This window comes from Leptopilina heterotoma, unplaced genomic scaffold (assembly GCF_015476425.1).
Source record: "Leptopilina heterotoma isolate Lh14 unplaced genomic scaffold, ASM1547642v1 Lhet_191, whole genome shotgun sequence".
In the NCBI taxonomy this organism is placed as follows: domain Eukaryota; kingdom Metazoa; phylum Arthropoda; class Insecta; order Hymenoptera; family Figitidae; genus Leptopilina; species Leptopilina heterotoma.
Window position 1 is genome coordinate 1,681,675 of NW_025110910.1, and position 22,650 is coordinate 1,704,324.

The following is a 22,650-nucleotide window of genomic DNA, read 5'->3' on the forward strand; positions in this document are numbered from 1 at the left end:
TCGTCCGCCATTTTGAATTTTGAATAACTGACATCGGATTTGCAATTAGCGAGCTAAAAACCCCTCAATTAACAATTTTTAAACGAATCCAATCAATTTTTAGAAATTCGTTCGCCATATTGGATCCGACATTTTGAATTTCAAAAAATTGACTTGGGTATCATTAGCTTAGCTTTGTTTAATTTTCGATTTCGCAATATTATTATAAATCTTGCCATAAACATTCTTTTTTTATTATTGATATAATTAAACAATTGTTAATTCTTTATTGTAATATAAATTTTTTTCACAAAGTAGAATAAATTTGTGGGTGTTGGGTGTCAAAATTATGACGATATTTAAAAATTTGATGTTTTATTCAAACTTAAAAGTTGATTATAAATCATTTAAAATCAACCACAACTTATGTTCTTTTTTCTTTGATAGCTGATTGTTTAGCTGATCGGTTAGGGTCTTCGGTTAGTATCCGTTGAACCCGGGTTCAATTCCCAGTCCCCTTGAATTAGTTTCCAAAAATTTTTCATCAATAATAAGTTCCAAAGTATAACAAGTAAGTCATAACAAAAATTAATGAAGTAGAAAAATTTTAAAAACAAAAAAACTAAAAGTAAAGTATTAAGTAAAACAGTTTGAGAGAATTTAAATTGTAACCGTAAAGTATTTACTAGGTCCGTAAAGTATTTACTTGGTTCGTAAAGTAATTTATGAAGCGTCTTTTTAAAAATATCAGGGTTGAAAAGTCGAGTTTCGTGTATTATTTATTAAAATCCTTTTCTCGAATAATTAAGAGAATCATTTAACTCCACACTTAACACTTAATAAAATTGTAAATATATATGTACAGAGAGTATGAAAATATTTTGCAAATCATTGAAATTAGATCATAAAGTAGACGGTCGAGTACAAGACAAATACACTCAATTATTATATGCCTCATTATACATGTTCTGTTATGTGCTTCATTAAAGAACTGTGCTTCGCATGTTTAGCCATTTAATTTAAATATATTTTCCAATTTGCGATAATATTTAACCTAAAACCAGTTCCACGATGAACATAACAAATAATACACGACAAATTGAATTGGTTTTCAATGGGAGTCATTTCTCTCGGAAAGTACAGTTAGGAATATTAAATTCAGATGCGGGAATAATAATCTGGAGAACAATCTTTAATGATGTTTTGGTTTTAATTACTGGGGAGCGGTAAGGGATAAGGGAACAATGAATATCGAGTATAACGAGGGTAGTTTGAAAGTGTGGCTTATGAACTTGGCGGCGATTACACAATGGGCAAGTATAAGCGGTAGCTTTTCAAACACTCTTATATCCGAAGTATCTACAAGTATGTAGATACTGCATCGAGATATATTTTTCTTTATGCCCCCAGCTGCATCTAGATATGGTGTAAAGAGTAAAATCGTCTTGAGTCAAGGCGTACACGCCGAGATACTTTATTGCGGAGAAACTTACATCTAGATACCCGTATTTACACGTTTGCAGTCGGAAGGGTAGATTTATTAATTTGTTAGCTCACCAGGTAGGCTTTATTTCTCTTCCGATCGCTTTCTCACAGTTCGTGCCACAATTTTCATTATATTTCCAGACACTATTTCATTTCCTTTTTTCAATAAATCTATACACGAGCGTTTTGGTGGAACTATCGTATAAATCCCGATATACAAAATACTTTCAAGCAGTAGGATAATAAATGCAGAAAAATTTAAAAAACACTTTGAAAAATTATCCCATTGCAGTTTCACGGTTGACACGCATTCTGGAAAACCTAGAAATTTACAAAAAGTAACCACAGCCGATAATCAGCAGAAGATGAAAAAATATTTTTTGAGCGACCTTTATCCTCTGTTTCCTAATAATTTTTATCCAAATAATTTTCTCTAGGTCCTAAGCTATGACAAGAACAAATCCCATTAATATCTGACTCAAGAAAACTAAATTAATTTAAAATTTACAAAAAGTAACCACAGCCGATAATCAGCAGAAGATGAAAAAATATTTTGGATCGACCTTTATCCTGTGTTTCTTATTAATCTTTAGCTAAATAATTTTTTACTGGTCCTAAACTATAATTAGATTAATTCCAATTAATATCTGAGTCATCAATTTTAATATAATTCACAATTCATAAAATACTTTTTATTAATTCTATACCTTTTTCAGGTTTTCTAGGATTTCTAGGCTCTGTGGTATCCACGAAAATGTCTTATAAAATTCTTTGGAAAATCAATTATTTCTAAATTTTTTATTTAAAATTTAAAAACTTTAAATGTAGTTTTAAAAATCTGGAAATATTCCTTTTTTTAATCTGGAAAAGTCAGGGAATTTAAAATGAGTAAATGCGCGGTAACCCTGAATTTTTAGGAAATTTGTGTTGATCTTACAGTCGAGGAACTAGCAACAAAACAAGCCATTTTTCTCCTTACTTAATTTGGTAATAAAGGAGAATTAATTATTCAACTGGGACATAACTTCTGATAGCAGATGGATAAATAACTTGTTGCAAAAATCCTGGCCTCTTAAGCACAATATTTGCATTCTCTATGATTTTCTCAGAGACGTAACGTCAATTTGTTTAGTAACTGCATAAAAATATTTAGTAATTACATAATTTCTTTAGTTAATTACACAAAAAGCTTGATGGGAATTGGGAAATTATTTTCTTATTAACTTTTGGTGCGAATGTGATTTTTACCCAGAGCTTCAGCGGAAAAATCGCATCGAGTTTGACAAGTTTAGCATGCTCCTGCTATCCTGAGCGAATCTTGCTCTTGAATAGTTTGCGTGTATTAGCTGTTGCTGTTTGTGTGAGACACGCGACTTTATTCTGCAGTCGCAAGTGAAAGTGTCGAGATATTTCATAATAAAGCGGAGAGTCGTGATGCACTCGCCATCGCTGAAGGTATTGTCCGTTTCTTGATGCAAATATCACTGCGCAGACTGCATTAGATCTCGAGGAGGAAGTGAAGAGCTAAACTGGTTTCATGGTCCTTAGGGCCTTAGACACGCGATTGTCCGATTGCCACCCCCTTACCGACAGTAACGACCTCAATCATTCGTGACTGCATTTAAAAAGTCAAATCAAAATTTCCAGGAAAATTCCTCTTATCATTTTCGAATTTAGTGCTTCAAATTTTAATAGAATACTTTCTTTATAGTTGTTTTGAATTTAGTTATTTAGGACTGTATTTATAGGGATTTATGGGGTGTGAAAGACAGTATGTGGAATGTGGGAAAAGTTACTTAATCGACCCCCAGATTTGCGAAAAATTTTAATTACATTTAATTACAGAGGGTATATTGGTTCTCATCTCACTAGTAACACTCTCATAGTTATTACTGAACTTGAATCCTAATTACGCTGATAATAAGGAGGTAATCTTCCTCAACGTGTTGCATCTTTAGCATTGACTTCCTTGAGAATTTTTCCGTTGAAAACCGCAACTTTATTAAGAGGCCAGGACACAAGACTAATACAAGACACGTGAGATTTGACGATAACAAATTTCCAAGACGAAGTAACTTGACACCATCTCTCTATCGACTCGGTGTTCCCATTAGGACTAATTAATTGATTCAAAGCAAGTGGGTCGTGAGAGAAGGATCACCCCTCTGACATCATTTGCATCATTTAGCGGATGCTAATTATTCTCTAAGATGAAACTCTCTAAACGATAGAAAATATTTTTATATTTCTCATCCTTGTTTTTAATGAAAATTACAAGCTTTTGTAAAAAATAAATAATTATCGAGACAAAATATTTACAACTTATACATTTGCGTAAATCAACAGACATTAATTTAAAAAAATATATTCTCTCTTCCAATAAGAGCACTTAATTACAATTGCATTTGTCAGTCATTTATTAATTATTATCACTAGTGTAATTATCACGTTTGTGAGTATTTCTCCGTTCGCCTTCTCGGCTTAGATTCGCCTTGCGTGAACCTTATTGCTAATTTATCATACCGTTAAAAGGGTGAAAAATACTAGTGAAATTGCGCTCAGTGGAAGATATGAACTTCCAGAACTGGTGAACTTTTGATTCAATAATTGACACTGGGAATCCCGGAAGTGTTTCACGTTACCGATCGAGTCCCTGGCGAGAATACAGAGCTCGTATTTCGACATTGACTTCGGTAGAGTGTGTACTTTGTAGGATCTTTCACTGTAAACGACGTCCTGCTCTATGAGGGGCTTCTTTCCAATTTCCCTCAAGACTATGTAAAAGTCCCCTATGTCCTCTCTGGATGTCACGTACCAAGTGGCTTTCCACGAATCATCTTCGTCGTTGCTGAAAGCGAAATTTTTTTTAATCAATGTTTTCATAGCTTCAAGAAAGACACATCTAGGTAATTATTAAATTTACTTACTATTCCAGCTCCCTATACTCAATATCAGGTGTGATATCTAATTTCGAATCTTCAGAAATGTCTTTCTCCCCGCAAGTCATTAAATCTTCGGTTATTTCCGAAAGGAAGTGATTTTCGATGAAGCCTGGCCCGGAACAAATCATTTCTTCCCACTCCTGTGGAATTTCCGTGAATGTGTTGAGCCATCTCTTCAATGGTCTCACGTGACAATCGCAGTACAATGGATTACCTGACAAATGAATGAAAACAAGATTATTAAAATAACGATTTGATAAAATTGCCATCTCATTTTATTTAAGCTACCAAAAGATATTTAGAATTTTAAAAATCAAAAGCTTTTTAAGGGACAGTCCCCTGAAAAGTTCTAAAGATAAAATTAACAGAAATATTACCAATATATCTGACTTGAGTGTCGTTTTTGATGATAGTCATTAAATTTCTATTGAAACTTGAAAATTGATTCTTCTCAATGTCCAGAAGTTTTAAATTTGGCATAGCAACAATCTTCTCGAATGGTAAATGATCAAACTGATTATTGTTCAGAATCAAGTTTGTAAGATTAAGAGGCGGTTTGAATATTTCTGGCTCCGAAATATCGTTGATGTCATTAAATGATAGATCCAATGTTTCCAGACTTGTCAAATTTCCAATAACATCTGCAATGTTAAGAAAAGATGTCCAGTAAATTTCAAAAACAGGGAAAAATCAAAAAATAGTTATAATAGTTATAATAATAGTAATACAAGAATAGTTGAAAATATGTGAATAATTGAAATTATTACATCTTCGAATCTCGTTGATATTGTTGTGGGATAGATTGAGATAAACGAGTTTCTTTCCGCCTATAGTGATGTCAAATGTAAGGACTGGCATCGTGTTATAGGAAAGATCTATTTCCTTTAATTTGTACGGTATCCAGGGATTGCTGGGAAACATTTTTCTCGTAATGAAGGATATTTTGTTGTGTTTGAGATTCACTCTCTCCAGAGAAAGACAGTCGTCTAATAAGCCATGAGTCTTGTTGTCTAGTTTTTCTAAATTGTTGAAAGAGAGGTCCAGAGTCCTCAAAGAGACGAGACTTTGAAATGCTCCATTCGCGATGTGGGTCAGATTGTTGTTAGAGAGGTTTAGGGTCAACAGTTGCAAAAGTCCCTCGAAAGCTCGTTGATTTATTTTCTTAATTTGATTATTCGAGAGATTCAGTTCGAAGACTATGGGTAGTCTTCCAAATGCTGCTTTGCTTAGTTCTGTTAAATTGTTATCCTAAACAGAAATCATAACATGAACTTTATCTACATTCCTTCCTCCAACGATTAAGACTCTCTTAATCGTTAGGATTAGGAGAATCTTAATCGTAAATGCTAAATATAAATCAATATTATAAAGATCTTGATAAATGAATTTTCACCTGTAAATAGAGATATTGTAAACTAGTCAAGGAACTTAAAGCTTCCCAAGGCGGCTTTGTGATATTATTTTCCGCAAGATTCAGTGTCCTCAAGGTTAGCAGATTGTCAAAGCAACCGAAACCTAGTTTATCGGTAAGTCGATTTTTGGACAAATCAAGTGAAAGAAGGGCGTTCATGATCGGCCAAGTGTCTGACGATGGAATTTCCTCGAGAGAATTCTCCGAAAAGTCAAGATGACCCAGAGAAATTGGCAGTTGGAAAATCTTCGACAGACTGTTGTGTTTAACCGTCAAAGTCCTGGAAAAAGAAGAAGCAGAAGAAGCAATTAAAATAAGGCTAAAAATGTTATGACCTACAATTATAGTGAAATTTGCTTACCTGCAACTTCCCAAACGAGTTAAACTACCGCGTGAAATTTCTTTTAATTTATTGTAACTCATGTCCAACTCGAGCAAAGTTGTCAACGGCCCAAAAGTTGATGGGTGAATTTTTTCTAATGCATTGTACGCCAAGTTTAGTAATCGAAGACTAAATAAGGTTTGAAAAATGCCATTGTGTATTTCTGATATATTATTATAAGACAAATCGATTGTGTGAAGTTCGTATAACTTTGGAAAAGTATTTCTTGGCACCGAATTCAGTGAATTGTGGGAGACGTTCAAAATCTTTATGAACGTCATATTTTGCAGTGGTACCTGGGAAAATAAAGAAAAAGTTAAATACACTTTGTGGAGCCATAAAAAATACCCATAAAAATCAACGTTCGAAAAACATACCTGACTTAATGACGTGAGAAAGTTGAAACTAAGTTGCAACTCATTGGCGTAAGTATTGGGGTCAAACGAGTTTTTCGAAAAATTGTTAATTTTGTTAAAACTCAAGTCCAACACTGTGATATTGGCACAATTTTCAAAAGCTCTTGGCTCGATTTGCGAAATCTGATTATGCGATAAGTTGACATGAACACTGGTGAGATCCTTGAATGATAATTTTTCAACTATTGTCACCATGTTTTCAGCGACGTCCAACACCTGAAAATGGAAAAATATCGTACTTACATACTTTGTCTACTTTTAATACTCTGGATATTTTTCACCAGAAGTTTCAATAAACTTTCCTAACACAAATAAGAATGTAAAGTAGAGAGAATCAAAGTACCTCGGCATATTTAAGTTGATTAAACATCTGATAATCGATTTTCTTGATTTGATTCCGAGCCAAGTCGATGGTAGCAACTTTTGTCACCGATTCGAAAGTACTGCGTCCAACGTCATTGATTAAATTGTCGCTCAAGTAGAGTCTTCTCATTTGTCGCATTCCTCGAAAAGTGTTTGAATCAATTTTCCGTATCTTATTATGACTAAGATTCAAGAGGAGCAGAAGAGAATTCCTAGCCAGAGTTCCTCTGAAATGACGCGGCAATAAAAAAACCAATTAGGAAAACTCGATTTAATTTTAAGTTGTAACGAAAATATTTATTGTTACCTCTTCAAATCACCAAGAGCATTGTGAGAGACGTTTAATATTTTTAACTTTGTAAGATCAGACAAATGAGAGGCTTCCAATTTCTCTATGGAATTATATGACAAATCAAGATACTCCATATCTTTCAATCCCTTAAATTGATTTCTCTTCAATTCCTTTATATTATTGCCATGGAGGTCCAGTGATTTCAGTTTTTTTAGTGGAGCGAAACTTTCAACGGTTATTGTATGAAGGGTTCCTGTTAAAAATATTGTTATTAATTGTTCTATTACAGGCTTTGTACTATTCTATTTTACTATTTATATTCTGTTCGCTTTTTACACTTAATTTCTCGAATTACGTCAAGAATGAATAGTTTCTTATTTTGCAAATATTATAAATTTTCTCATATTCGTTATGGATACCTGCTGATTATTAAAAGGTTTTAGCTAAACGAAGTTTAGAAACTTACCGTTACTTATTTCGATCCTTTCAATTTTCGAGGCCGCCAGACTGCCATGGAAACTTTCGTCATTCATCGATTCCAGTCGATTGCCTCTAATCACTAAAATTGTTAGATTACCCAAAATTTGAATAGCTTGATTGGGGAACTTTTCGAGTTTGCTGCCAATTATGTGAAGCTCCTGTAGAGTTTGATTAACGCCAAGGAAGCTGTGCTCATCAATAAATTTTATTGGCGTGTCAATCAGTCGTAAAATTCGGGCATTTAACGTATAAAGTGCTGGACCATAAAGTCGAGCTAGAAACATTTTAAACATCATAGTCAAAAATTCTACGGAATACTTTTAATTTTTCATCTTCTGGGATTACAACCAAAAGTTAATATGTAATATTAAAAGAGGAGAATCTGTATACGTACCAATATTGCACTTGTAGAGAACCAGTTCCTCAATAGGAATTCCATCGTTCCCTAAATTTTCAAACGCCAAACTCAAGCTGGCTAAATTGCTGTTTTCGCATTTTATGTGCAGTCCCTCGTCGGTACTTTTGGCGCAAACGCATGGCCAAATGTGACTCGCCTCTATCGGACATCGATATTTTGGTCCCGGAGGAATGTAACCTCCCATTGTGGTGAGGATACATCCTAAGAATAGGAACGGAACTAACATTTCCTAAAAAATTCAGAAATCACTCATTAATACATTCTCATTTCTTAAAATGAATGCGACGCTTTTGTAATTTACTTAAGACTTTAGCAAGGTATGAAATTTCTAATGATGCGGGAAATTTCAAACAATTGTCTGATTAGGTACTAGATTTCACTTTATGTCCTTAATAATAAATACAATACAATTTACAGTAGTTGATTAATTTTTTAGGGCGAGAAATTAGAAGGCCACCTGACTATCTTTGTTCATCCTCATTGTGAATAATGGCCTTGAAAGAAATCAGTTTTATGTCTCAGTCTGCCCACACCTTATCCTTTATTCAATAAAAAAACGACTTTATACTCGATGGGAATAACATTCTTTCAACAAGTTCACAATGACATTCGAAAGTCCGGTTTTTGTTCCATTTATTTAGCGGAAGAAAAATATTAATAATAGGGAGAGAGAGTTAAATTTCCTTCTTACCTACATACATACTTCGCAACTAATTAACAAGTTGGAACATTGAATTAATTAAATTTTATTAATTTTCCAAAGTTTATGTTTCAGAAATGGAAAATATAAAGACAAACTTTATGGTATTTTACTGCTATATCAGTAATTGCGGTCACATTAATTTTGTCAAGAAATTAAAATAAATATGTAATATCGAAACATTTAGTTTAGTGTTTAGAGGCACTGAGGCAAAAATGTTGTACCACATATGTAACCAGGCGTTTTATCTTGGAATATAAACAGTTAGGTGTGAAAGAAGATACTCAATAAATTTGTATGAATAGATAAAAAACGTGGGTCGAGAAACGTGGGCATCTTAGAAATTAAATAATGTGTCAAGAGTAGTGGGTGCAAAATACAAAATTCATGATGTTATTACTCATCGAGATTAGTGCGTCTTAATTAATCGGGTCTCTTCAATAAAAATAGCCAAAATACCTACTAACGTTCTTTCTAAATCAGATTGGTTAAAACGCTCGCTAATTCATTTAATGATCAAATCGGTTTTATTCCATTAGTCAAAAGTGATCAATTTACAACTAGAGTTGAGTTCTTATCTAAGGTTTCTAAAATTAAAAACGGTAAATTATTTTATTTTCAAAAATTCACCGAATTTACATGAAACTTTTATAATGGTTAATTTTTTTTATTTTGACTCATGAGTTTATTATTTCTAACAAAATATCTTCCATTTTAAGTCGAACAAAGATGACACATTCAGAAAGTATTTTGTAATAAATTACCAAGAACATATTAATCCATTTTGTATTATTTTTAATTCCGAACGTTTTTGATATCCGGTTTTATTAAAATTCTATTTATAAATCAAATGGTAATGACGTCAATAAAATTTATATTATAGTCTGATATCAAGTAATTTTATTCAACGTTTTTTTTAGGGATAATTATTAATGTCTTTCTACTCGAGGTTCTGTTTACGAAATAACCGTGAAGAGTTTTGACCTAAATGGCTATAATTTGTCTAAAATTTTTATTTTTATCTATGGATCATTAAATTTTGTGTATTTTTGGATAGGAAATGATTTTAAGATTAATATTAAAAAAGGTCCAGCAACCTTCATTTTTTCTTTTTTTTTGTATTTCAAAAATATTTTAAATTATTACAAATTTTTGTTTGTTTTGTTTACGTAGTCGTAACAAACTTTGAATAAAGAAAAAAGGAAAACTGAAATAATGTGTAAACAATAGACTGTGCTGAATAATTCATTCTGATTTAATTGTTTCAACATTACTCAAAGAGCATGGAATTATTCAATTCTCCACACATTATTAAATACGCAAAATGAATTTAAAAATTAACTCCGGAACTTTAGCAAGAAAAAAGAAAGGAGCGTTGATCTAGTTATAGAGCAACTTGTTTATGCAATAACACTTAAAGCGTTGTCCGAACAAGTGACCCATGAAGTATAAATTTTACATTATCTTAATATTCCTAAATTGTGTTCGATTTTCAGTTCATTTTAATATTGTGCTCAGTTTCCGCACAATAAAATTATGACCACACTTTCTAATTTTTTTAAATGTATCAAATATTGGGAAAATCTGTTTACATTTGTACCTATAATATTTAAAATTTTATTCTCTAGTCAAATTAATATATAAAAATTATTTTTTATCTTTATTGTAAATTTTGTTTGTATAGGTAGAGTTTTATTTCTGTGAATAAAAATAATAATGGGGAAGCTGAGTAATATTTTTTTCCTACTTTACAATTACGTTAAATTAGCAAATAAAGTTGGGCGATTTCGGAATTATGTAAAAGGTAAACAAACTTGCGTCAATGAGTGCTAAGCTAGCGTCTGTTGGGTGTATTAGTGGTACTTTCTACAATGTGTAATCCATGTACTTCCACGCACAGTAACTTGTTCTACATTTGAAAAACGTCTACGTTTTTCTAGCCATTAGGAAATGTCAATGGAAAGCACGCGGCGAGCAATAATTAGTAATTCCCGTTCAAGTCATTATTATCCAGGCTTCCTCGAGTCGTAAACTATATTTCTCATGACGACTTTTGTTTCTGGGTTATACACGTTTAAGAAACGGTAAATTCAACAAATTATGACAAACAAAACTTTTGTTTACCAAATTTTTAAATTTGGAAATTTTATTTTTAACAGTGATCCTCAGTTTTTTTGCAGATATCAATTTAAGACTAAAAACGAATCAAAACGTTGCTTCAGAACACTTTTGATTCTTTGTTTGTCTGCAGAAAAACTGTGGACTTCAAAAAGACCTAAGTATTGAATTTTATATTTCTTCATACTGAATCCGCCATTTTTGATTTTTCAATTCTTACTCAAAGTATAAAAAAGTTTCTAAAAGACCAAGAATTGAGCAAAGACAATACTGTCTTCTTAATAAGGTTGATATCAAATTGGTACGAAAATTACGAAATATCTGGTTATAATTTGATTCAAATATTGGTATTAACTTGCTGCAATGAAATGTGGTAACCATCGCCATACAAAATTTATGAAAAAAAAGTTCAAAAGTAGAAAATGAAGAAAACCCTCCTTTTTGGATGATTTTTCAAATGACATGTTTCTTCAATTTTGAACAGTTTCATTGCTCAACTTCAATCACATTCCAAATATTCTTTGTATACTTGGGTCACTATTTTTGGCCAGACAATCCCATTTTCATTGTCATATGTTTTCCTAATGGAGAGTTCAATTTTAAATACAATGGCACTTTGCGTTCGAGCGTTGAAGTCACTGACAACCCCACGTAATTGGACAAGGCATGCGCGTGCTTCGGAACACGTGTATACAAAATAGCACACTCGCTGACAGCTACAAATAATATTTCACTCCTTTCTTATCTTCTTCTCCTCATCGAATAACAGTGGCTTACTTGAGACTTTTTCGAAAATTCTTTAATATCTTAACATTTATGAGACCTACACATTAGAGAATAATGTTTACTATCCTAATTTTCACTAAATATTTCACTTCTAACTTCTAAATGTCAAAGGGAAATGAAGAAGAATGAAAATTGGGAAAACAGACTTTCTTGGTAGAGGACACTACCAAGGACACTGACAAGGGATTTTTTAAAGCAAATGAAAATAAGACACACGTACTTATGTTATCCGTTTGAAATGACGAGCTCGCGTCAATGAGATTTCGTTCAGGACATTCTATATGATGGTTCCTGGATGACGTTGGTACAGAAACTGAACGACTTGACTGCGAAACTTTCGAGCAAAGAGAAAGGCAGTTGTTGCTCGCTGTATCTTTCTGAACTGAAGATACGACCTTCTTTTACTCTTTTCGCAAGAGGCAATTTCTTTTGAAAAATATTCTTGTTACCAAAAGCCGGTTGGCTCCGAGAAATATGTTTCATTTTAAGCTCGCTTTTCATTGGCTTGAATAAGTGAAAGTGAATTCACTCCTGCATTTTGAGACATAACAGTACAAACTCATTCGAAAATGGTGTCATTTGGCTCCAGTTGTTGGGCTTTCCTTTCAAACCTACGAAGGATAAAGCAGAGAACTCGGCAGAGAACCTGGTACTGATTGTTGATGACTGAAAATATCGACGGTAGAAAGAAAACCGTTGATACATCAGTGTTGGATTTCTACTATTTCTTATGACGAGCAGAACGAATATTAAATATTGTGTTGTCTTTGTTCAATTTCTTTTTGTTTCATTATTCATTTCATTTATTTATTTATTATAAAAAAGATGAAAACAAAATCGACATTATTTTTATATTCATTAAATTTCTTCTTAATTTTATCTTAACAGCATCCGGATATTTAGGATATCATACGGACTTCCTATGAACTGTTCGGTAATTTGGAATTAATTTTAATTTTCAACGGAACCTCCACAGCATCTAAACTTGCAGCAACATTGACAACATTCCTCAATATTGGAACAATATTTTCAATGTTGCTGCAAGTTTTGATGCTATTAAAATTAATTTATCAATTTTAAATTCAGCATTGAATGCCTTAAAAATGTAGCATCTTAATTTAAGACTGCCTTTACTGTAAAAAGAAGGCACCTTATTTTAAGAAACTATCGTAGTCATTTCGAAAAAGTTATCAAAAAGATATTAAAATGCAATGATTTTCTAGTTAGGGGATCGAAAAATAAGATGTTTTAAATATCTTAAAAGTGACTACAAGTCAAGATGTTTCTTTTTGTAGTGTTACTATCTTAAAATAAGACTTTCTCTTTACTGAAAAGTGTAATCTCTTCGATAATGCAAGTGAATATTTTTCAATCTATAATGTCCTCTAAAAATATAGAGTATTATAATTTATAGCGAAAGGTCACCTACCTGAGTGCGTGGCGCAAGGTCGAGGTACAAATAAGAATGGAAGAGAGTGAACCCATAACATTGACCTTCATAAAGGCAGTGGCTTCTACATTCTTTCACTTCTGCGAATCTTGAAATGGAATTTCAATGCAAACAAAAAAGACTTTTATATTCAAATTTCAAACAATACTTCAAAATAACGTAAATGTTTTACAGATGAAAAATATAAAAATTAATATAAAATGAAATAATTATTCATAATTATTCTAAAGTAGCAATAATCGTTTATTTTCTTCCATTGTTGAAATTTGTTTATGTTTCTTGATCGATTATCTATCTATATTCTAAAGTACTTTTTATTTATTTTTAGAAAAGCATCTTGAATTGATGCATCACAAAATCACGGTCTTTTAAAAACCAGATACATGATATTTCTGAAGGAGAACTTAAAATAGTTAAGCATTCCTGATACAAATATTATTGCACGTCGCAAAATTCTTCACCTGAAATAGCTACAAATTTCACTAAACTATTGAAATTAATTGTTTTATTGAATTTCATTTATTTTATTTCACTATTCTAGAGAAACTTGTCAATGTTTCGGGTAAAGATTTTTTTCGTGTGAGATAATAAGAACTAAGGGAGATACAATTAAAAATAATACTATATAAAAATACATAGAAATCTATCGATGTACTCTTGAGCATTTGAGAATTGATGTCGTCTTAAATCTAGCACGATGGCACCCTTCACCTTAAACCCAGAGAGAGAGAGAGAAAGAAAACAATTAAAAACATTACATTTGATGATTCTTTTAAATTTTTGAATTAATTTTTAATTTTCTATTCCTGTAATAAATAAGGGAAGCACTACAGAACCCTCAAACCAAACTTATCAGTCTCTAGACTCCTATTTCCAATAGCTAGGATCTTTGGGCCATGAAACTGCTGGATCTGCAGTTTCGGTGTCGTAGACGTACTTTACTTTCGGATTTTGTCCGAAAAGGGTGTCGCGGATCATGCTGAAGACTCCCATTCCAAGAGCAATGTTGCTCATGAGGGAAGCCACTGAGGCTGCTGTTCGAGCGTGAGCGATGACCACCTGCAGGAGGAAAGACACCGCCATTCCGATTCCAGGCATCATTTGCGTCATTTTCGTTTTTATGTTCCTGGCCATGTTGACGACATTATTGGTCACCTTCTTGCTGATGATGATGTCCTTCAATCGCGGGAGTTCTATAGACAGTTCGTTTCGATGCTTCTTTCTATGGGTCAAGCCTTCTTTTTTCGATTTCTCCTGATTTGTGCTCTTCAGCGGCTCTTTTGAAGCTTCCTTAGATTTGCCGGTTTCGTCATCGAAACTGTAGTAGGTCTGAGAATTCAGGAGAGGAATGATTTTAAACTGGTCTTCTAGAAATTTCTCCTTGACTTCGTAAGGAATTATCTTCAACTCATCTTCAATAGGAATGTCTTCATCCATATTTCTATTGATAAACGATCGCAAGTGCTCTTCGCTGAACGATTTTAACTTTTCGAATTGACTGGCCAATCTCGTTCCGAAGAGAAGCTCGAAAGCTTTGTAAGCATTTTGGATACTGAAATACTTTTCCGAACTGTCGGTCCTTGTATCAGAGTCGTTGGTTTTCATTTTCTCTATCAGCGCAGCAAGAACTCGGTCGTCCTTCATAGCTATTTCACCTTTGGAATCTTCTTTCGCGTCCTGAAGAGATTGATAATTGCTTTCTTCGAATTTGAAACTTTTCCCTCGCTTCGGATCTTTCCTGTTTCTGTTGGGGTTTGGTTTTGGCTCCAAGACGTCCTCCATAATATCGCTGATGATCGTCAAGATGCTGGGGAGATTCTTATTGTCCTTGATGACTTTTGCTCTGCCTTCTCTATAGCCCGTTAAGCTGATGCCCAGTTCTCCATTTCCATGGCCCTTGATTTTTAAAAATCCGATACTCGTCTCGAATTTCTCCTGCATTAGAGATTTATACCAGTTGAGAAGAATGTCTTCAAACTCGTGCTTCCTCTCCATGAGGTTCTTTTCGAACTCGTTGGCGGATATTCCGAATAGTTCCTCAACTTGCTGTTCGGTCTCCGAGCGACCCAGGAGCCCGAAGGTTGGCAGGTTGCCTATCATGGAGCCAAGAACTAGATTTGGCACCGTGTTTGTTATCATTGGCCAGATGAAGACTCCTGCACACCTTATGAGGCTGAAACCCCTGATGCACTGCCACAGCTGACCCATGAGTCCACGGGACGCCTCCGGGTACAAGTCCTCGACGAGTTTCAAAATCTCCACCTGGTCCGCTGTCAGTGTCTTCCTGTCCTCTTCGTTCAGCTCGTCTAGAAAATATTTCTTTGATCCTTGCGGCGTCTTCCTGAGTTGATCAACCTTGGAGTTTTTTATTTGAATTAAAATTTGGAGCAATTCGGAGTCTGTGATGTTCGGGAAGGTCGTCTTTGAAAGATTTTTACGAACTGATGCTTTCCTGTCGTCTGGAATGTTTTCAGGGTAGGAATCTAACAGATCCGTAGCACTTCTTCTTCTTCTGCTGCTGCTGTGTTCCATTTTCTCCTTGAATTCAGTTTCTTTGTTCTCTTCTCTCCCGGGATAAATTCTTTCTCGTGAAAGCTCTACAAAGTTGACGACTGGTTGTCCAGCGTAGGGTGGTATCTCAGGTGCAAAAGTTTCTCGTCCTGAAAAAGAAATAAAATTTGCTCAACTTTTCGAAAAGACAAATATAAATTAAGAATTTAAATTCAAAAATTTAAATGAAATTTAAATGTTGAAATTAATATTCTGTTCACCTACTGACGACGTGATGTCTGAAGAAATTCCTGGATCAGAGCGTTGTAAGTTTCCAAGATTTTCATAGTTGAATTGTGCGTGTGGAATGATTATGGGAGATGGAATGGGAACAGACGCTTGGGGTGTGTATTCAGGAATTATCGCAGCTGGAGAATTGAGAAGAAGGGGGTTGAGTCTCAGTATGGGCCAGCCGACATTTTGCATACACGAGACGAAACTGTTGCTCTGCATACAATCAATCATTCGCGCATGATAGGCGGGGCGAACTGATTCTGGTAAAATATTGTCCGACAAACGCATAATATTCTTCTGCTGCTTCGACAAAAGACTATAAGATTCGGGTTGAGACTCTTCTTTACCATCTTCCGTTTTCTTAGAACGTTCATTAACCGAAACGGCCCTAGTCAAAATATTCTCAATTTCATTCTGCAGATGATTTTCAATTTGCTGCAAGTACTCAGTCTCATGATAGTGATGTGCTAATCCGTCTCGAAGAAGTTGAAAGGAATTTCTATCCAAAGGCCTCGAGGTACCCAGCTGGTTGCCAAAATTTGGGAAATTGGGTAAATTTGGAAAATACTGGGCAATACTGGGAAAGGCAATGTCCCTGGTACATTCCAAAAAGGACGCGTCCCTCGAGCACTCGATCATCCGTTTGATAAAAGTTTCCCTCAATTGTTCCGGTAGAAGAGTTTCTGCAATTTCCAAAATCCCAATCTGCTTCTCCGTGAGGATCTTCTGAAACTCCAGTCTGTTGACAATCTCTCTGGTCTTCAAAACTCCTGCTGGTAAGTTTGGAATCGAGATCTGAACAGCTCGCAAAATATTCATAACCACACCTTCTGGATGCTCTGAGAAGATGGGAATGAATCTCGTGTCCGTTATCGTAACAGTAGCTTCGCCACGTTTGTCCGTCTTCACATTCGTCTCTGAAATCTGATGCTGTGGTTGTTGAGGTGGTTCAAAAATGGGGAACCTGGGTATGTTTGGAAAATATTCCTTCAGAGTGGGGAACATTACATCCTTGGAGCAGGTCAAAAAGTCTTTGTCCCGTACGCAGGAGATCATTTGTTCGGAGAAGGAGGATCTAATTGATTCGGGCAGCATGTTTTTAGCTAGTAAAATGATGTTCTCCTGGTGTAGGGTTAAGAAGCTGTCGAATTCTGGAGTGGAAGCGTTTAGAAAGGGAATTGTGAGAGTGTGCATCAGATTTGGATCTGATATTTGATTGAGTCGCAGGATTGTGAAAATGACTGTTTCTGGTTTTTCGGATAGAATCGGTACAAATTCGGTTCCTGTCAAGGTTATGAGTGGAACGTTCGAGATTTCGTTTTTTCGAGAAGAGATCTGAATGTCAGGTTTCTGTGGACTAGGTATTGCTGACTCTTCCGTGATGTTCGATTCGATCGCTTTGTCCAGGAAACTGTTCCTTGCTTCTACTTCTGGAAAATTGTGTCCTGATAATTCCGGAATACTTTGTTTCGAATCCTCGAGATGAAATGAATCTACTTGGATACCTTGAGCATCTCGAATAATAACACTAGGAGTGGAAGTCGGAGTCACAGCAGGCGGTGCAGTTGGAATTGTTGGTATGCTAGGAATTGGGGGGATTGACGGTACTCCAGGAATGGGGGGAACGGTTGGTGCTTGTGGGATGGCAGGAATTGATGGGACTCCAGGAATAGGAGGTATGGTTGGTGCAGCTGGTACTTGGGGAAATTGAGGGATTGATGGTGCTCCAGGGATGGAGGGTACAGTTGGTGCTTCTGGAATGGGTGGTAAGGCTGGCGCTCCTGGTATTTCAGGTATAGGTATCGTTGGTCCACCTGGGAAAGTCGGGATGGATGGTGGACCTTGGGGTTGTGGGAAAAACGGTATATTTGGAAACGACGGTTGTCCGAAAGTTGGGAAACTAGGCAACTGAAATTCTGGTAGCTGGAAATTCGGCAATTGGAAATTAGGTAATTGGAAGGTCGGTAACTGGAAGTTGGGCAACTGAAACAGATTGGCAAGATTGGGGAATTGTGAAAAAAATTGCGAGAAGTCGGGAATTTGGAAAAGACTCGCTAAATCGGGAAATTGGGGCAAAGTCGGTTGAGCTTGTCGTATAATCGGCCATGTGTAGTACTTCATGCAAGCGTAATAGTTGAATTCTCGAATGCATTTGAGAGATTGTGAGGTAAACTCTGCCCGTAATTGTGGAGGGAGAATTTGCTTTGCAACATAAAGAGAGTTTAGTTGATCTTGTGGGATATGTAGTGCTACAGGTCTAGTGTAGACAGCCTTACTTGCAGATGGTAGAGTTTTAATCATCTGCTCCAAAAGTTTCAAAGTTTCAGTGGAATTAGACAAGGACAACGCCGGTCGAAGTCCGGGTCTCACTCCTTCTCTCAAAAGCCTCAAAATTAGGGCGTCTGGCCGTTTCGTAAGGTCGGCTTCAATCACTTCTGGAAGAGGTTCAAGAGGAAAGGGGAGGATCGGATATTCCGCGAAAGTAGGAATGGGGTATAAAATTTCATACTCGGGGAAATCGGGCAGAGCAGGGTAATATAATTTCATCATCGGCCAAGCGAAATATCGTAAGCAACTGAAATACTCAAATCTTCTTATGCAGGAATACATTCGGTCGGAATACTCTCGACGACTGGAGATCGGAAGGATCTTCTCTCCCATTTGCAGAATCTTCATTTGCCCTGGCGACAACAACTTGACGAGTGTTTCATTCATTGAATCGATGTAGGATGGGACACTTTCGTGGCTTCTCTGAGTATCTAAAACGTCTTTCAACATGCCGATAAATACGTCTTCGGTGTTCAGCAAAGTGTAGACCAAATAAGCACCTGACCTGGCTGTTTTGGTTTTATTTTTACTCGGCAGAAGATCGGAAACGTTTATTTCGATCGGAAGGCTCGGCATGTTTTGCAAAATCAATTGCGGAACAGTTTCGGCTATAATTGGGTAAACAAAGATTCGCATGCAGTTCATAACACTCAGACCTCGAATGCAGTCGTACATGCCCCTAAAGAAATTTGGTCTCTGCTGTTGCTGCATTAATGCCGCGGAACATTGTATTATCTCCGTTTGCTTGTCACTTAGAACATGGTGACCCAAGGGTTCGATGTCCAGAATGTGGTGATCTTTTATAGAAGGGACGGACTTGAGGGCTTTTAAGATTTCTAATTCCGTTAAGAGAGGAAATTCCGACATAACTAGTGTTGGTTCTTTGACAGATTCAAAAAGTGTTTTGTCACTCACCTGTTGTTGAAGAAGGAAAGCTTCTTTCTTTAATGACTCTATCGGTGAATCGTAAGACTTTGCTGAAGGAGTGTCAGCTAATTTTGGTGCTTCGAGTTCCTGTTTAGAATCTTTTTCACTTTCGGAATTAAACTTACCGAGCCCTTCGGAATTTATAGAGACTACATTTCTGGAGGTCAGAGCACCCCCTTCCGTTTCAGGAATAACAGTTGGTTCCAAATTCTCTTTCTCGATCTTACTGTCAGAGGAGATTTCACCTTCGGTTTCAATCCTCGCTCTTTGTTCTTCGTCACTCTCGACCGTTCTCCTTTGTCCATCCTCATGATCGTGCAGGACATTGACCTTCACTTCCGAAAGCTCGACCTTCGGGATTGTTTGATCCTTCTGCGGAAGCTCTGCGGAGGGTTCTTCGGCGTCGAATCTCCGGATTCCCTTCTCCTCGGCTTGAAGACTATCCTGAGGGTTATCTACAGGTCCAGGGAACTGGACCCCAGTCTTGATTCTCTCACTTAAAGCGCTATCAGCCCCGTCTAGCAGCGGTTCCGCAACCAAAGCACCATCTTTTCTGTCGTCACTCACTGGAGTCTCGGCACCGCTGGCGAGATCGAGTACACTTCGAGTCTGCGATTCGGGAAGGACTAGAAAGAAAATGAGGAGTGATAGGACAAGGGTCCAGGGAGGTTGAGACTTGGATGTTCTCATGGTCGCGAACGCGAGGCGAATGTCTCGGTCAGCAACCAGTCGGACTGGGTATGGTCAGTTATGGAGCGCGATACCAACGCGACTGTGTTGCTGAAGGAAGATGCAGCCTCTATGCGATAAACAACATCCGACCTGTCCGCCGGCATTCACATTTTTGCGGGAGACTCTTGCGAGTTCAGGTTTGCCATTAAGCGAGCAGAGTAACGGCCGTCTTCATCCTCCCGCCCCCCTCTGCAATAAAGTTGTCCCCTACGATCCGCCGCGATTCTCGGCTAGCCTGCAATTTATCTCCTTTGAGCTGTATGATGCACGCCGACCTGCACTACTTTTCAGAACATTTCCACCGCTCCCTTTTGTGATAATTAGGGTTTAGGAAAATTACTCTCATCTCCTTTGTGGCTCGAAATATTTTCGTTCCTGTTTATTCTGAATTTACATAACAATTAAGAAATTGTCAATATTGTCCCGAAGAATACAACGTGGGCCTGTCATTTCGATTTTTTCGGTCTATTCATAATGTAGGTTACTCTTCTTTTCCTTCGCTGAGATAAATGAAACGGTTAGGAAGCTCACTGAGCCGTGAAATCTCAACGTCATTTTACACGCAGTTGCGAGGAAAGTCACTCATAAACGCTTTTTAGCATAACAATAAATTACGCCACGATCTTTTAAATGTCTTAATGACTGTTTGAATAGTTCTAAGCCAATAAAGAATCTCGGCTGAGGAAACTCTCATAACGGAATAGTAAACGAGTCTTTTTCTCCAAATAAAAAGAGAAGAAAGGAACTTGGAGGATATTCCTCACGCCTTTCATGTTAAAATAACAGTCAATTTATTATTTATTCTCAGCTACTTCATGTTTCGCCTTTTACTTCTCGACTCATTCTTTTTCTCGGCATTTATTTTAAAGGATCGAATTTTTTGATTAATTCTATACTATCTCGTTTCTTTATAGTGCAATCTCATGTTCCTTGATGCAAAAGGGCTGCAATAATTTTTCGTCCTTGAAAGATGTGAGTGCTGCAAAACCAGTATAGAATCTCGAGGATTTTTTTTCTTAAGCCCAGGATAGAAGAGTCGTTTTGCCAACTTATTTAATCTTTATGCGTAGAATAAACAGCTTGAAAATTTATCCATTTTCTAGATTTTGATTTTATATTATATTTTTCAGCACATTTTGAATACTTTTTCTCGATTTTTTCAATACTTTTATTTTGAATTTGACGGAATGGAATTAATACGTTTTATAAAAGTATTAATTTGAGATTATAGTGTTTCTTAAAAATTCAGAACATAAATCTAATGTTTTAGACAGAAATTGTGGAAGAAATAAAAAAATGTTTTCTTTTCTACAGAAACCTGTTCAATTTTCTGTGAGTTTTATTTGTAAAGATGGCCAAGGTATAATTTCCCTCTCCCCTTGACCACTGTCTTTGCAGAGTCATACTGTGAACTCGATGGGATGAACAGTCGGTGCAATAAACTTGCCACATGTTTTTCTTTTTTTTTTTTTTGCTTTATCCCACTGCATGGTTCTTCAAGGTTCTTAACGACTGTCTGGATAACAAGAGTCGACTAGACTATATTGCCAAGAAATAAAAGTAGATCGGGGTTTTAAGACTTTTTGAAAAATGGGATAAATTTTCAAAATTTTACGCAAATATTTCTCAAAAAAAAATTAATAAATTACTTTTAAAAATTGTTTCTAACTAACACAGGCTGAAAATTATTTTTCATACTTGTATCCTTTTGTTCCATATTATATGAAATCTTTACGAAAAATTGTCATGTTCCTTAAATTCAAAAAATTTATAATTCTTTCGTTAAACTAATGTTTTTGAAAGGTACATTTAAATTCAAAATAGATTAATTAGTTTTCATTTTCAAGAAGTGGAATTAATAAAATAATTAGGTTAACATTGCATAATAATTTAATAAACTAGAGGAATTTATCAAACTTATAAATCTTATAAAATTAATTTTATACTGAAAAACTGAAATCAGGTCTTGGTTTTGTAAAACCGTTACTCAAGAGGAGCTGAATAGTTTAATTCAAGTTTCTTGATTTTGTTACACGCAATTTTAACGTTTTTAAAAACATACTTATAGATATTATTTTTTTCTCGTAAGGTAAACTAATTGGAATTGAAAAATGACACAAAAATTTCATTAACAAGTAAAAATATTTGTAAACAAAAATTATATTTAAAAATCAGTGAATGCGTAAAAATTGTTTTTTATAAATTAATTGTATTATTTTTTATAATAGAAATTATTAATTAATTTATAGGTATTATATCTGCACAAAATACATATATACCAAAGAAAAAATATTTAATCACATTAATCGTTGAATGAATAATCATTTATGATAATTAATTCAAGTAACAGTATCTAATGATTATAATTCATAAATCGTGCCTCTTCCGTGAATGTAGTTTAGTTTGACTTTCATTTATTTGCTTAAAGCAACACGTTAAGAGGGAGAATGTTTGCTTTAAAATTCTGAGGTAGATTTTTGGATTAAAGTATAAAAATTATTGAGTTTTTTATTTGAAAACCCGATATTAGATGAGGGATTTATAACATATAATTATTATTTTAAAAGGGAAATTTAATTATCGAATTAAATAATTGTATTAGGTCCCATACAGATCCAATTTAGTTATTAGAAAAATGAGTCTGCCCATTTTATTAA

General features: G+C 35.2%; 2 protein-coding genes across 2 annotated transcripts; both read right to left on the reverse strand.

Moving 5' to 3' along the window:
- Positions 1–3,685: 3,685 nt before the first annotated feature.
- LOC122500931 (toll-like receptor 3) lies at positions 3,686–12,157 on the reverse strand. The gene is made up of 12 exons (XM_043610102.1): positions 11,993–12,157; positions 8,145–8,397; positions 7,737–8,024; positions 7,286–7,523; positions 6,959–7,205; positions 6,577–6,831; positions 6,179–6,495; positions 5,800–6,097; positions 5,174–5,654; positions 4,784–5,047; positions 4,392–4,620; positions 3,686–4,312 (listed from the first exon to the last, which is right to left on the reverse strand). Exons 2-12 carry the CDS (start codon positions 8,392–8,394, stop codon positions 3,982–3,984), a joined length of 3,198 nt encoding a protein of 1,065 aa, XP_043466037.1. The 5' UTR covers positions 8,395–8,397; positions 11,993–12,157; the 3' UTR covers positions 3,686–3,981.
- A 1,284-nt stretch (positions 12,158–13,441) lies between these two features.
- LOC122500932 lies at positions 13,442–20,094 on the reverse strand. Its single transcript, XM_043610103.1, has 2 exons — positions 15,994–20,094; positions 13,442–15,882 (listed from the first exon to the last, which is right to left on the reverse strand). Exons 1-2 carry the CDS (start codon positions 19,949–19,951, stop codon positions 14,090–14,092), a joined length of 5,751 nt encoding a protein of 1,916 aa, XP_043466038.1. The 5' UTR covers positions 19,952–20,094; the 3' UTR covers positions 13,442–14,089.
- Between the last annotated feature and the right edge of the window lie 2,556 nt (positions 20,095–22,650).